This window comes from Saimiri boliviensis, chromosome 10 (genome assembly GCF_048565385.1).
Source record: "Saimiri boliviensis isolate mSaiBol1 chromosome 10, mSaiBol1.pri, whole genome shotgun sequence".
Lineage (NCBI taxonomy): Eukaryota > Metazoa > Chordata > Mammalia > Primates > Cebidae > Saimiri > Saimiri boliviensis.
The window spans coordinates 22,926,688-22,942,111 of record NC_133458.1 but is presented as its reverse complement, the minus strand read 5'-3'; the positions used below and the strand labels follow the sequence as shown (position 1 = coordinate 22,942,111).

The 15,424-nt window shown below is 46.1% G+C and overlaps 1 protein-coding gene and 1 long non-coding RNA gene across 2 annotated transcripts in view; one reads left to right on the top strand and one right to left on the bottom strand.

The window, feature by feature from the left end:
• The window catches only part of LOC141580040 (uncharacterized), a 148,809-nt gene that overhangs the window by 45,153 nt on the left and 88,232 nt on the right, over nucleotides 1-15,424 (bottom strand). The gene's annotated exons all lie outside the window — the stretch shown is intronic.
• On the top strand, nucleotides 82-14,100 carry LOC141580039 (aldo-keto reductase family 1 member B10-like). The gene is made up of 10 exons (XM_074379039.1): nucleotides 82-505; nucleotides 3,104-3,271; nucleotides 4,678-4,794; nucleotides 5,787-5,864; nucleotides 9,786-9,908; nucleotides 10,181-10,287; nucleotides 10,701-10,782; nucleotides 11,299-11,382; nucleotides 12,018-12,100; nucleotides 13,739-14,100. Exons 1-10 carry the CDS (start codon nucleotides 440-442, stop codon nucleotides 13,779-13,781), a joined length of 951 nt encoding a protein of 316 aa, XP_074235140.1. The 5' UTR covers nucleotides 82-439; the 3' UTR covers nucleotides 13,782-14,100.

Below are 15,424 nucleotides of genomic sequence, written 5' to 3'. Positions count from 1 at the left end.
CTCACAAAAGCTGGGAATGGATTTCCTGTTTGGATAGGGCGGGGAAGCTACTGTGGCCAGGCTCCAACTCCTCCCACTGCAGCTAGCACCAGCCTTCTTAAGCAGAACGGGGCTCACGCCTGTAATCCCAGGACTTTGGAAGGCCAAGGTGGTGGGTCACCTGAGGTCAGGAATTTGAGACCAGCCTGGCTAACACGGTGAAACACCGAATCTACTAAAAATACAATTCGCCAGGAGTGGTGGCTGGTGTCTGTAATCCCAGCTTCTCGGGAGGCCGAGGGAGAATTGCTTGAACCTGGAAGACAGAGGTTGCAGTGAGCTGAGATCACATCACTGCGCTCAAGCCTGAGCTGCAGAGCGAGACTCTGTCTCAAAAACAACAAAAAAGGCAGCACGTGAGACTTCTACCTGCTGACTCATAATCATTTCTGCACCAACCATGGCCACCTTTGTGGAGCTCAGTACCAAAGCCAAGATGCCCATCGTGGGCCTGGGCACTTGGAAGGTAAATATGCAAATCTTTGCACACCCTTCTACTCTAGAGGGGCGTTAGGCTGTTTTCTGTTTCTGCATTCAGCCAGGAAAGCCTGGGGATCCCGCAGGGGTTTCGAGAGGTGAGATTCAGCCCTGGAGCTGGGACTCAGGTTTCTTTATTTTCTCAGAGCTGATTCAGGCTCCAAAGCTGGCTTTTCCCAGCAGTGAGGAGAGCTTCTTTAGCAAGTATCAGATTTCAAGCAGCCGTTGGCCTTTAAAACTGTTTTCCAGGGCAGTTTCTCTCCCTGGCTCTAGGACACTTAATTGGGCTTAACATTTCCCCAGAGTCTTGGCTGTGGGTTTGTTGTCGGCTGGGTAGTTGAGGAGAGGATGAAAACCCCGAAGTCCCTGGCACCCCTCTGCAGATGGTGTGTGGGAGTAGGGCTGGCAGCATCCGTCAGACCTGAGAGCTTGTTAGAAATGCAGAACTGGCCGGCGTGGTGTCTCATGCTTATAAATCCAGCACTTTGGGAGATGGAGACAGGAGGATTGCTTGAGCCCAGGAGTTGGAGAACAGCCTGGGCAACATGGCAAGACCCCATTTTGACAAAGAATAAGTAAATTAGCTGGGCATGGTGGCATGCACCTGTAGTCCCAGCCACTTGGGAAGCTGAGGTGGAGATTGAGAGTCGAGCCTGAGAGGTCAAGGCTGCAGTGAGCGGTGATTGTGCCACTGCACTCCAGTCTGGGCCACAAAGTGAGAGCTTGTGAGAAAGAAGAGAGAGAAGAGAAGGAAAGAGAAAACAATGCAGTCTCAGGCTCCACCCCAGGCTACCTCATGGGCATCTGCCCTTTAGCAAGATCCCTAGGTCGTTCCTGGACACAGTGGAATCTGCAACACGCTGGGACTACAGAGAGCCTGGGTTGGGAGTTGTGAACTCCACCCGGCTGCGTTAATGTCGGCTGGCAAAACGAGGTAAGGCACATCCAGGACTCAGTGAGGCAGGTTCCTGAGCCTCTCAGGCCATGTTTGAAATTGTTCCATCACCACCTCACTCTGCCTTCTTTGCCATTTCCATCCATGATAGTGATACCCTAACTAGTGACTAGAAGAAGCAGACTTCGGAGTTCCTCTTCTCTCCTGTCCCTCATGGCTAATCTCCCTGCTGAGTCTCTTTCCTTCTGTGCACCCTGACTTTTCCCCTCTCTTGTCCTGGGCTGGAGGGTAGGACCCTCTGTTGTAGTACCGGGTCATTCTCAGGATACACTCTTGGTCCGTCTGGGCACACAGATCAGTTCCAGCTTGATTCATGCACAGCGTCTCTTGCTTGAATAGCAAGGTTTGCCCCAAATCAGAGCTTCAATCTATATAAACGGAACAAATAATCACTTCCAGATCTCCAGGGAATCTGCTCACCCTGGGTAAGTTTTCCAGGCAGTTTCAGAATTTTGGAATTGAATGTGAGAACTAGGAAGGGAGCCATCTTCAGCACAAGGGGATGACAGACTGAAGGATTATGAACTTAGCAGTGGAGGTACAGAAGGGTGTAGCGTAGCAGCTGGGGGCACGGGGTGCTTCTGGGTGGCTGGCAGCAGCCCGTTTCTTGTCCCCGTGGTAGGATAGCTATGCATCTCTGTTTTGTGTACTTTTCAATGTTTGTTATCTCACAATAGAAGAGGATTAAAAAACTATTTTGTCAAGAGATCAAGTTTTAAGTGCTTTTTCCCCCATCATTGGCCTGACTGGGTTAGAACAAAATATGATAATTCTAATACTATTTCTTTTCTTTTCTTTTCCTTCTTTCTCTCCTCTCTCTTCCTCTCCCTCCTTCCCTATTTCTTCTTATAGGAATGGAAAAGAAGCTCTATTCCTATACGGTTTTGTATTTCTCCTTTTTTTCTGAAACTATCATTGTATAACGGACGGGCTCTACTGAGACTTGCTGTGTGTCTGGTGATGTGCTGAAAACTTAGCATTCATTGCAGCATGTCATTGCCACAAAGGCCTCATGAGGCTGGTGCTATTCTTTTTCCCATTTTGCAGACAAGGTTTAGAAAAATTGAATCACCTGCTTAGGCTCACGCACCCAGTAAGTGTCGGAATCTGGATTGATGCTGTAATGACCGTTATCCAGCTCCCTATCACCGTGTGGAGAGGTTACTGAAAATCCCTCTGGGTTATTTAGAGTCGAGCTTTCACCTGGGTCTTCAGAAAGCTGCAGTGGAGCCACCTGCACTCCGACACACCTGAGGACATTTCAGGACTAACCTGAATGAGAAGGGAACTGATCTTTAGCTAGGATAGGACATAAGGCCATAATCATGCAGTTAATTCACTTTCCTTCTTTTCTTTTGAAAACTTTTCTGAAGTGTGTATCCTCCCAGATATCCCCTGGCCAATGAGACCCCAGGAAGGCCTTGGTTGAGAAAAACCGGGCAGCCTGTTGAAGGTGGTCTGGGGATTAGAGAATATGATAGTTGCTGAGTGTGATGTAACTCCAGCTACTCGGGAGGGGGGAGGATTGCTAGAACCTGGGAGTGTGAGGCCAGCCTGGGCAACATGGCAAGACACCATCTCTTACAAAAAAAAAAAAATACACGTGTGATGGGCTTTCCTTCTGCCTTTCAGTCTCCTGTCGGCAAAGTGAAAGAAGCTGTGAAGGTGGCCATTGATGCAGGATATCGGCACATTGACTGTGCCTATGCGTATCAGAATGAGCATGAGGTGGGGGAAGCCATCCAAGAGAAGATCCAAGAGAAGGCTGTGAAGCGGGAGGACCTCTTCATCGTCAGCAAGGTACACGTGGCACATGTGGTGGGAGGGCTTCACTTCAAGGCAGGCAGAAGTATCTGGGCCAGGTCAGCAGCAAGAACTCTGTCAGCCTTTTCTATATGTACTCTTTCCCCCAGCCCTTTTCATCTCTGCCTTGATAACATCCATGGATATGATGATATTCACACTCCAAGCTGTTATTGAGATTCAGCATGTCACTGCTGCCTCACCTGCCTGTGGGTGGGCTTGCTCCATGGAGCCCTGCGCTGTTCTGGGCCTCCCTGTTCCCCATCAGAGGCAGTCAGAGGCCAAGGGTGCAGCCAGGGCTTGATCTGCAGCCTGCCTTGCAGCACTGTGCCCCTGAGGTTCTCAGCCAGGGGGCATTTGGGAAAACAGTAGGGGCATCTTTTTTATTGTCACATATGGTTTTCTTTGGTCAGTCTAGAAAAGGTGAGGTATACAATGCTATAAAATAGAAGGGGATATTGGGTTTCAGGAGGTTGAGAATCACTGGATCTCTATTATACATGACTTGCTGATAAAACGCTGGTTCTAGGTACTTGGAAAATACATGCATCTGGTGGGACAAATAGACCCCTCTGTGTAGCAGCCAAGTCTGGATAAAGCCCTTGTAAAGTTATCACTTGGGGCCTGATAGGCTTGCTAAGGGACCTATTAGATAGGTCAGATAAATGATCATCTGCTCCCAAAGGCCTAAGTATGCTTGACATTTAAAAGCTAGACACAAGTCCTGTGCTGAGAGGCGACAGCTGAGGAGGGGACTGACACAGGTAAACAAATAGCAAATCTGTGACCGCATTTATTAAATGATCTGAGAGACATATAGAGTAGTAGGAGGGCTGAAAAAAGTAAATTGCTTTTAACACTTAAGACATGTCATGGCCAGGTGCAGTGGCTCACACCTGTAATCCCGGCACTTTGGGAGGCCCAGGCGGGTAGATCACAAAGTCAGGAGATTGAGACCATCCTAACATGGTAAAACCCTGTCTCTACTAAAAATAAAAATAAACAAAATTAGGTTTGGTGGCAGGCACCTGTAGTCCCATCTACTCGGGAGGCTGAGGCAGAAAATTCACTTGAAACCAGGAGTCAGAGGTTGCAGTGACCCAAGATAGCACCACTGCACTCCAGCCTGGGTGACAGAGCCAGTCTCGCACTCTCTCTCTCTCTCTCTCTCTCTCTCACACACACACACACACACACACACACACACATACACACAGAGAGACATGTCATCGACGTGCTGAGCCATGGTGATCTTCCACACTGCATCATGGATCTTAATCAGTTTTGTTATAAATGGCCTGTGTCAGGTTAGATCAGGGTGCAAATTAAAAAGCAGACACAATGAATATGATGTGGCCCTTCCTTTTCCCAGTATTAATGGCTCATTGCCACACTCTTTGCAGTTGTGGCCCACTTTCTTTGAGAGACCCCTCGTGAGGAAAGCCTGTGAGAAGACCCTCAAGGACCTGAAACTGAGCTATCTGGACGTCTATCTTATTCACTGGCCACAAGGATTCAAGGTTTGAGCGACTCCCTTTCTTGGCCTCTAGTTTCTGAACATATGCCAGAAAATAGCAGCTGCACCAGGGCTGGAGGGCGGTGTGGACTGGAGCAGGAGGATTTATGCTTCATAATTGGGAATGGCAGGTGGTCAAGAAGAGACCTTGGAGCAGAAAGACACTGGCCGGGAAGGGAGGCTGAGGCCATCCATGTGTGCTGCTGAGGTGACCACATGCCTGAGTTTTCTTACAGTTATGTCTGAGAGAAGCCATGATTTCTGACAGCCCAGACAAGTTGCAACTGCCATATCACCTTTGTCTTGATTCCATGCCCCAGGGTTGCCCTCCCAGGAAATCTCTTGGGTAACTCTTGCATAACTATATTCCAGGGCTTAATTATCTTATTAAGCAAAACACACCCCAGGAGTGGCATCTTGGAGAAAAGCCCAAGTATGGTGATGCTGGAAGGTAGCCAGCACTGAACGTGGCACCCATTGCCTGGGGCTTTGCTCTTACTGCTCCTGAGGGTTGGGAGAGACAGATTTCCAGCTTTCTCCCCTTCTAACCAGCTGGGGTGATGATGGCTTGCCATCCCTAACTCCACACCTCTTCTAGAGGCTGCAAGGATAGAAGTTGGTCACTATCTTCCCCCAGAAAACCACTCCCTGGAGATCTAATCCATATCAAGTAATATTGAAATGAAAGTTTGCCGTGGGGTGTATATGGGATCTAGGTGTATGAGGTTAATGTCCATGGTGATAATGGTGGCTTCTGGAATGTGCTAATGGCAGATCATAAAGTCAATCCAGTAGTTTCTAAAATATAAGGATTAACATGCTACAGTAGATATAGAGCTTTTATATACAGTCACATTCTTGAAGTGTGTACTCCAGAGGTTGAAAAAGTGCTATGCAGTTGTGGTATTTAGCAAGAGTCAGGATCCTGAAACCTTGTTTAATAGAACCAAGTGTCCTGATGCAGATTCCAGTAAACTTTGTATTCTGTATTTACAGTCTGGGGATGACTTGTTTCCCACAGATGATGAAGGTAAAATCATCAGTGGAAAAGCAACGTTCTTGGATGCCTGGGAGGTAGGTTTCAGCTTCCTCTAAAAGTGCTCGGAGAGAAATCCTCAGTTATCCGTGAGACTTCCCATTGGTTTGAAAGAGGCCATGAACCTGATGCTTTCTAATTTCATCATTGTGATTCTCTAGCTCTTCTAATTTCTTCCTCATCACCTTTGGCTTTTGGATGCATCTGATACTGTTTATATTTCAAGGCTAATACTGAGTCTTCAAATAAGACTGGAAATACAATGTACCCCACTTTGAGGAATATACATACTGAAACTAGGGGGAGGCATTTGGAGCAAGGAGTTTGGGCCTGGGTTTGCACATAGCATCTGAATAACCTAGGGTAAGTTTTTAAATTCTTGTAGGCCTCAGTTTTCTCTTATTAAAAAAAAAGTCATAATACATACTAATATTATATATCTTTCAGGGTGTGGTAAAGATTGAGATGGTTTTCATGCCAGGAACGTTAGTCATAAAGCCCATTTTATCATACAACCCTATGAGGCAGGGTTAACATCCCCATTTACAAATAATGACATTTGAAACCCAGATTGGTAGATGACTTGCCCAGGTAGTATCACAATGTGTGTGGCAGAGCTGATTGGACCCAGACTCATCTGAATCACACGTCGAACCACCAAAGCTATCGGCACAGTGATTGGCAGGCAGTGAACACACATCCAGAAATCAGGGAGCCTGAGTGCCCTGCTTCTCAGATCAAATCATGACTTGTTTCACATCATTCATATTCAAAATTGAATTAAGGGATGAACGTTTTCTCTGGTCATTTTTTATTATACCATGATATCCTTTTACAAATGCTAGTAGAGAACAAAGTGAGGAATAAGTTATAAATGAATAGTGACATATGACTCCAACAGTTAATCTTGTTATCTTGGCAGCTGTCTGTGTAGGGGTGCATGTAGTAGCAAGTTTGTATTGTGTTGTACAAGTCAAAATGTATTAAGCCTCACCTTTCTGAAATGCTTAGAATTAATATGATTCAGGGCCAGGCGTGGTGGCTCATTTCTGTAATCCCAGCACTTTGGGAGGCCGAGGCAGGTGGATCACGAGGTCAAGAGATCGAGACCATCCTGGTCAACATGGTGAAACCCCGTCTCTATTAAAATACAAAAAATTAACTGGGTATGGTGGTGCGTGCCTGTAATCCCAGCTACTCAGGGGCTGAGGCAGTATAATTGCTTGAACCCAGGAGGTGGAGGTTGCGGTGAGCTGAGATCGTGCCATTGCACTGCAGCCTAGGTAACAAGAGCAAAACTCCGTCTCTTAAAAAAAAAAAAATCAATATGATTCAATAAATGTAGCTTGTGTGTGTGTGTATTGCTTGTTCAAAAGCATTAATCCACAAGAATAGCATTCTTTTTTTGAGATGGAGTCTCAGTCTGTCGCCCAGGCTAGAGTACAGTGGCACAATCTTGGCTGACCGCAACCTTCCTCTACCGAGTAAATCCATTCTCCTGCCTCAGCCCCCTAAGTAGCTCGGATTACAAGCATAGGCCACCATGCCTGGCTAATTTTTCTATTTTTAGTAGAGATGGGGTTTCACCCTGTTGGCCAGGCTGGTCTTGAACTCCTGACCTCAGGTGATCCACCAGCCTTGGCCTCCCAAAGTGGTGGGGTTACACAGGTGAGCCACCACACTTGGCCATTTGCATTACATTTGATAACATTTTTTTGCCCTAGCTCCTATGATGATATTAAGTATGGCAAGTATGTCAGTGCACCCTGCTTCTCACAGTGTTATGTCTTCTGAATGAATACAAGAATGACTACTAAATGAAACATTTGAAAGGCATGAAAATATATCAGTGATCAAGGTCAGAGGCTCTGATTTGAAAGGAGCAGGATTGAATATGTAAGCATTGGATGTTTATGTAGATCCACAGCCAGTGCAGTAGAAGCCTCATTGACTATCCTGAAGCAGAGAAGAGGAAAAAATGTATAAAGAAGTCAAGTTCTAATACAGGCAAATTCACCTGACCTACGATGTATAAAACTTTTATTTTATCTAATTGCCTAGTCAGAAGTTTTGGGGAACCTTATGATTTCATAGCTTCTTAACTCTATCGCCCAATTTGAATAACTTCATCTACGCTAGTGGTTCTCAGTGTTGGCTATGCATTAGAATCACCTGATGAGTTTAAAAATCCCAATGTCTAAGCTACAACTCAGACAAAATCAGTAAGAAACTCTAGGGGGTGAAACCCAGCATGGGTAATTTTAATTTAGAGAAAGTCTTGCTCTGTTGCCCACGCTGGAGTAAAATGGCATGATCATAGCTGAGTGTAGCCTCGGACTCCTGGACTCAAGCAATTCTCCCAAGTAGCTGGGATCATAGGTACAAGCCACCACATCCAGCTAATTAAAAACAATTCTTTTTTTAGTAGAGACAGGGCCCTGCTATGTTGCCCAGGATGGTCTCGAACACCTGGCCTCAATCAGTCCTCTTTTCTCAGCTTCCCAAAGTGTTGAGATTACAGTCATGAGGCACTGCATCCAGCCAGTATTTTTTAAAGCTCTCTGGTGGTTCCAAATTGTGGCAAAAGTTGAGAAGGGCTGGACAAAGTGTTCCCTGAACATGTCATGCTCATCTCTGCCTCTGAGCCTTTGCTCCTGTCTTCCTGTCTCATATGCTCATGCTTTTCCCCTCTTTTTTCTTTCTTTTTTCTTTTTTCTTTTGAGGCTCCATTTAAACTCTACCTGAAAGTCTCCCCTGACAACTGCAGGCCGTGTGAATCTCTTCCTTCTCTGCCCTCCCTAACTCTGTCTATGCTACTGTCATGTTATCCGAGGCAGCCTCAGCGTCATGGTTGATTGCTCCACAGAAGGGAACCCTGTCACTTTAATCGGACTATGAGAATCCCAGAAGAAGGAAGCACATTGTATACTTTTACATCCTGACAACTTCTGGGCAGGATCTGGACGTGTAATTGATGGCTAATAAATATATGTTGCATTGGAAGCTGCTGCTAACATATATGATATCTTTGGGCAAGTTTGGAAAATGCCCAATATAGGCTAATAAGTATACAAATATTCCCTTCCTTGGGTATAGAAACCCATCCATAGTTTCTGTACCAGGAAGCATGGCTGGGTATGCAGGCAGTGGGTCAGGTTTCAGCACCACAAAACATCTTGGCCGGGTGCCCCTCCAGGGCATAATCTAGATCAGGCGTCCCCAAACTTTTTACACAGGGGGCCAGTTCACTGTCCCTCAGACCGTTGGAGGGCCGCCACACACTGTGCTCTTCTCACTGACCACCAATGAAAGAGGTGCCCCTTCCTGAAGTTCGGCGGAGGGCTGGAGAAATGGCCTCACGGGGCCGCATGCGGCCCACGGGCCGTAGTTTGGGGATGCCTGATCTAGATGCATGACCTTCCTGCAAAGCAAACCATGGTTGGTGTGGGAGAGATTGACTCAGAATCCACAAGTGAGGCTTCTCTACATGCTGCAGCCTCTTCCTGACTCACCCGGCTTGCCCAGGTTTGTGTGTACAATGCACAAACACAACAGTAGCTCCCTGCTATCCTGTGGGTTAATTAAAAATAAAATCATCTCATAAATTTGCAAATGTCGACTTTGACTTATACTTTATTTTTGCATTACAAAACTTTCATATTTCCCCTGTGTAGAGAAGTAAAATTTTTTATGTATCTCTTTATGTGTACGGTGAGAGTGGCAAGCACATAAAATCTTTACCTGTTACTCCTAGTTTTATTTGGGCTGAGGAGGGACAGTAGGGCTGGAACCAGTCACTGATGGGTACCCAGGCCCTGGACTGAAATTTCCTGTGAACGCTTTTGCTAACTCTGTTGCAGTAGATCCTTTAGCAATTTCTGCCCCAGGGAGGACTAAGGCAAGCCAGGGTCCCTGGAGTCCCTCTGGGACTGCCTAAAAGGTATTCTTTTCTATGACAGGCCATGGAGGAGCTGGTGGACGCGGGGCTGGTGAAAGCTCTTGGGATCTCCAATTTCAACCACTTCCAGATCGAGAGGCTCTTGAACAAACCTGGACTGAAATATAAACCAGTGACTAACCAGGTAAATTCTGTATGGTATAAGGGTAATGGTCTTGCCCTGTTTTAAACATTGAGAGGAAAGTTCAGTGCTATGTACTGAGTCTCATCTCAGGGGTCAGTGATCAGGATACTTTTTGAAGGTGTGAGGCTGATCTCATGGGTGATTTAGCAAGTAAATCAGTGGGCGGGTGTTTGGCCTTCGCTTGGTTGTCTTTTTGTGTGTGTGGAACTCCCTATGAACAACTCAAAAAACAAGCCGCCTTCCCCCATGCTGAGGACTGTTTGCTATTGCAGGTTGAGTGCCACCCCTACCTCACGCAGGAGAAACTGATCCAGTACTGCCACTCCAAGGGCATCACCATTACAGCCTACAGCCCCCTGGGCTCTCCAGATAGACCTGGGTGAGCCTTCCAAGGGGTGGGTCTTTCTCTTGATAATCTTAAAAACATAATTTTATAATTGGTAAATGTTGGTATGAGACCATAAGTCACTGGAAAGAAAAATGTGTCTAAGGTAATGTGTTTGGCTCACCTAAACGGGATGATAGTGGGGAAAATGGAAATTAAACACACAAACAAACAAGAGTGACATGCTTGACCCTCTAGGAGTATTTCCACTTCAGCCACCCAAGGGTGAACCAGGTTTTGCAAAATGCTGGGAGCCCGTGGGAAGGACCCAAACTTCCAGGTCCTCCTGCCTGTCTTCCAGATGGAGAGGCTCTGATGATCACTCTTGAAACCCTGATTGGAGTGGTGTCCAGCTGCACATGGTAACCATGGTGACTGTTCACATCTTTATCTTTTTCTGCCCCTAGGGCCAAGCCAGAGGACCCTTCTCTGCTGGAGGATCCCAAGATTAAGGAGATTGCTGCAAAGCACAAAAAAACTGCAGCCCAGGTACCATGTCTTCCTTTTTATCCAACAACTCATTCTTCCAGTCTCATGTTTCATTTCTTGTGTTAGCCTCAATTAACTCCTTAAAGGAGAAGAAAACAGGAGCTGAAGCCCTCGTGTTTCCTTCGAAGTCTGTTGGAACCTCTAGGAAACACAGGAGCTGTCACTGGAACAAAGACAGCTTCTGTCTCACGGCTTCCTGTTAAGCCCTACAGCTCAGCGGCAAAGCATGGCTTTGGAGTTTAGGGATATGGGTGCAGATGCCAACTCTACCACTTATCAGCCTTATGACCCCCAGGCCACTTTCTTTATTCCTAAAAACTGAAGATCACAGGTTTGTCCCTAAGATGAAAGGAGAGAATCAAGCGGAGGACTGGCACATGTCTAACAGCTTAGCTCAGTCAATATTAGCCATTATAGCTGAAGCCACAGTGAGCTGAGGAGATGTTTTATTCTTCCTTTCCAAAAAGGAGGGGTCCTGGTAGCTGAATGGAAATATGATGTCCCCTTTCTGCATAGGTTCTGATCCGTTTCCATATCCAGAGGAATGTGATTGTGATCCCCAAGTCTGTCACAGCAGCGCGCATTGTTGAGAACATTCAGGTAAGGTCCTGGCTGGTCGGCCCCAGTATTCCTCAGTGGAGTGGGACGCGTGCGGACCTCTCACTAGGCTTCTTAATGTCTATGGGTCTCCTCCCTTCCCACCACCCTGTCATTTTCCAGCCCAGGGAGCTAACCCCGGTAGAGTCGAGATGAATGACCCGTGGGCTAACGATATGCTGGGAGCAGTGCCTGGTGAAGCCCTGTCTGGTCTGAGCACAGCTGCGCCTCACACTACTGAAAAGACCCTCAGTTGCCCCTAAGCAGCTAGGTCCTGGGCCACACACAAGAGCAGACTGTCCTGGCGTCCCTGCCCACCTCCCAGCAGCAGAGGAGGTGTGATCTGTCCTTAGAGAACTGTTCTCTGGAAGGACCTATCATGGAGCACAGGGCCTGTCCACACCTGGGGTTTAGTGCCTGGTCTCCCCAACCCTCCAGGAACACTGAACACTACAAATACTGCAGTCTTTGCAGGGACCTAATTTCGGAAGTTGGTATCCCATGGACATAATGGGAAAAACTCCTGTGGCCAGTCTGTGCTGTGAATGTGAGCTCACTCCCTGCTAGAATGGCTGGCAGTCTCCAACCACAACAGTAACTGCCTTACCGATGATGTATGGAAATTCCTACCTTTCCAGGTCTTTGACTTTAAACTGAGTGATGAGGAGATGGCAACCATACTCAGCTTCAACAGAAACTGGAGGGCCTGTAACATACAGCAGTAAGTGGCGTGCAGTTAACTAGGAGGATTGCTAGGAGTTTTTCTAAACTGGTAGAGGGTTAGTTGGAAGGATTAGAATGCTGCTGGGACTCCTTTTGTCTTCCAATACTATTTTGTGAGCAGTTTTGAAAGTTAAAATTGGGGTACCTGGAAATCACTGTGAGGGACACCTATCTAATTGCTGCTCATTGTCTAAACTTCTGGATGTGGAGCTAGAATTGTAAGAGAAGATATGTTATCAACAGGTAGGAGGCAAAGCATTCATTTATTCATTCATTCAATAAATATCTAGTGGTCATCTATGTGCCAGGCATTTTCTACGTGCCTGGGTTATCATACTGTACAAAGTTCCTGCCTCCACGGGCTTAGGGAGGGAGGGAGGGAAGAAGGGAGAACAGAAATAAATCAATTCAAAATATATATGTCGGGCAGTAACAAATGCTAGACAGGAAAATAAAGTAGGGCGAAGTGGATAGGAAGTGGTGGGTGTTAGTGGGACCGATCCTTTGTATGGGGTGGGTCAAGGGAGGCTTTGCTGTGCAGGAAATGCCATATAGACATTTGGGTGAAGAGAATTCTTGGCAGTGATAACAAATAGCAGGTGCAGGTGCAAAGGCCCTGAGGTGAGATTGTGTTTAGAGCATTCAAGCAAGAGGGCCAGGGAGGCTGGATGCAACAATCTCCAAGTGCCTCCTAAAGGAGGTGGTAGTAACTTTAAATCTTATGTAAGTGGTTGGAAAAAAAAGCTTTCACTCTGGCTGGGCAGGCATTCTAAATCATCTCTTTCCATCAGTATTTTATGATTAATGTGGCCAATTAAATATATCAAAGATAGTTGTCTGACATTTATTACTGCCAGGTCTGTAATTCAATGACAATTTGAATCCCTTCCAGTGTTTCTATAGCCAAAAATGATTTTTCACCTTTTAAAAATGGTTTCAATAACTCAAGCCTTGCTTGCATGTCATGATATTCCATATCTATCCTGCCCACCCCTATGGGGCTCTCCCCCAAACTACATTGCTTATCTTCCTATGAACATCATTTCCAGTGGAAGCAATGGTGGGTGGGCTCAGGAGTAAATCCACCTGGCTTCAAATCCAACTCTACCACTGGTTTATTAGCTGTGTGACACTGGGGAAATTTCCTAGTTTTTCCAAGTTGGTTTCCTGACCTATAAAGTAGGATGATAATACTGATCACAGCTGACATCCATTGAACTTTAGCTTAGAATGTGCCAGGGTCCCGAACCCTTTGCTGAAGCTATGATCTTGTTTAATACTCATAACAATCCCCAAGCTGTCAATTCTGCTGTTGTTTCCCACCTCACAATGTTGTGAGAGTGGATTGGGACAAGCCTTGTAAGGCACCTTGTCTAACACCAGGCTTACCATGAGTTGTCATTCCGAGTTTATTCTGGTGCCCTGGTCACTGCCTGCCCTCCTTCCTAGCAAAGCCTTCGTATCGATTTGCGAGGTCAGGGTGTGAGCACCCTTCTTGTGTTCTTGCAGGGAGGAGGCTGAGAGAGCATAAATGCCATAGAATCCACTAGGGAAGAATGCCTTCTCAACCAGAGTTGCTGCTTTTATGGAACATAGTTTCTCTGTTTTTGTTTCTCTGTTTGTTTGTTTTCTGCAGCTCCGTTCATTTGGCGGAACATCCCTTCCATGCAGAATATTGAGGTTGACTCTCCTCGTGACATTACGTAGGGGATTCTCTCTCTTCGCTGAAGTGTGACTATCTCTACTCAAATCCTATTTTAGCCAAGCTTATCTGAGGTCACAGTGAACTTGGTCCTGTTGTAGGCCAGAATCGAGGTGCTGTTTTAGACATTTATTCTGTATGTTCAACTAGGATCAGAATATCACAGAAAAGCATGGCTTCAATAAACAAATGACAATTTGTTCCACTTATCTGATCTCAACAAATGTTAAGCAACAGAAATTCTGCCAGCACTGAGGGTGTAAAGATAAATAATAAAAAATAATTATCATAACGAATATGTATTGAGAGTATATTATGTACCAACACAATCTGAAGTGTTTTCCTGTGGGTGAAGTCATTGAATCCTCAAAATAATCCTCAAAATAAGGTACTGTTAGCATCTTATCATTCACATTTGCTGGAAGAGGAAATGGAGGTGGGGGGCAGGGAGGAGGAGCTTTGCTCAAAGCCACCCAGGTGGTAAGTGACTGAACCAAGTCTCAAAGGCAGGCAGGCTCTGGGAGAGCTTCCAGCAATTGATGGTCATCCTCTTCCTCCTGAGTCGTTTCTTGCCACCTTTCCTCCTCGCCTTTCTCCGTTCATTCCCTGTCTTGCTCTCCCACCTTGCCTTCAATACACCCTCATGCCAAGGACTCAATAGCAGAGCCTGCATATTCCACAAAGATGCTACTGTTCATTGAGACAGGTGTGGCATTTCCTTGGGAAGTAGGATGAAAACCCATAAAGATGCTTACTATTGCCATTAATTTGGAACATTTCTGTTTTTCCTATAATAATTGCTTCTTATGAAATATTCCAACTATATAGATATATGCAGAAAATAAACTAATGAATATCTGGCTGCCCACCTGATAATATTAACAAATGCTAGCTGGGTGTGTTGGTGTGCACCTGTAGTCCCAGCTACCCAGGAGGCTGAGGTGGGAGGGTTGCTTGAACCCACAAGGTGGAGGTTGCAGTGAGCTAAGATTGCACCACTGCACTCCAGCCTGGTGACACAGAGAGAGAGAGACCCTGTCTCAAAACAAAAAACAAATGCTAACATTTTTCCATATTGGCTCCAAACCTTTTTTAAAAAAATATTAAAGAAATTAGGGGTTACTGATATAGTCAAGAACCACTTTGTCCCTCTCTCCATCCCCATTTCCCTGACTCCCTCCCGAGAGGTAAATGCCTATCCTAAACTGGTGAGTCCTCTCATCCTCTGGTTGGGGCTGGGGGTACATACACCTACATTCTCAGGCTTCCTTGCTATGTTACAGCTTCCCCTGGGTTTGCTCAGTGAGAGGTACTGTTAGGAGCTTGAAGGTATGGAGAAGGGAAGAGCCAGGCACTTCTCTCACCCTCTAGCCCTGTCTCTTGACGTTGAGTGGCATCTCCAGGAGAAGTCACATTCCTCTGTGGGCCCAGCTTTTGCCAGGCAGACTCCCCCTTGATTCTATCTCCTACCAGACAAAGCTTCTGGGATGATGAAGCAGCCCTCTTTCTTTGACCTTCTTCCTTAGGGCCGGGGATCTCTTCCTGCTGCTGCTGAACTGCCTCTATCTCTTTTCGATAGTCCAGCTCTTCCATCATGTGTAACTGATCACCTATTATAAC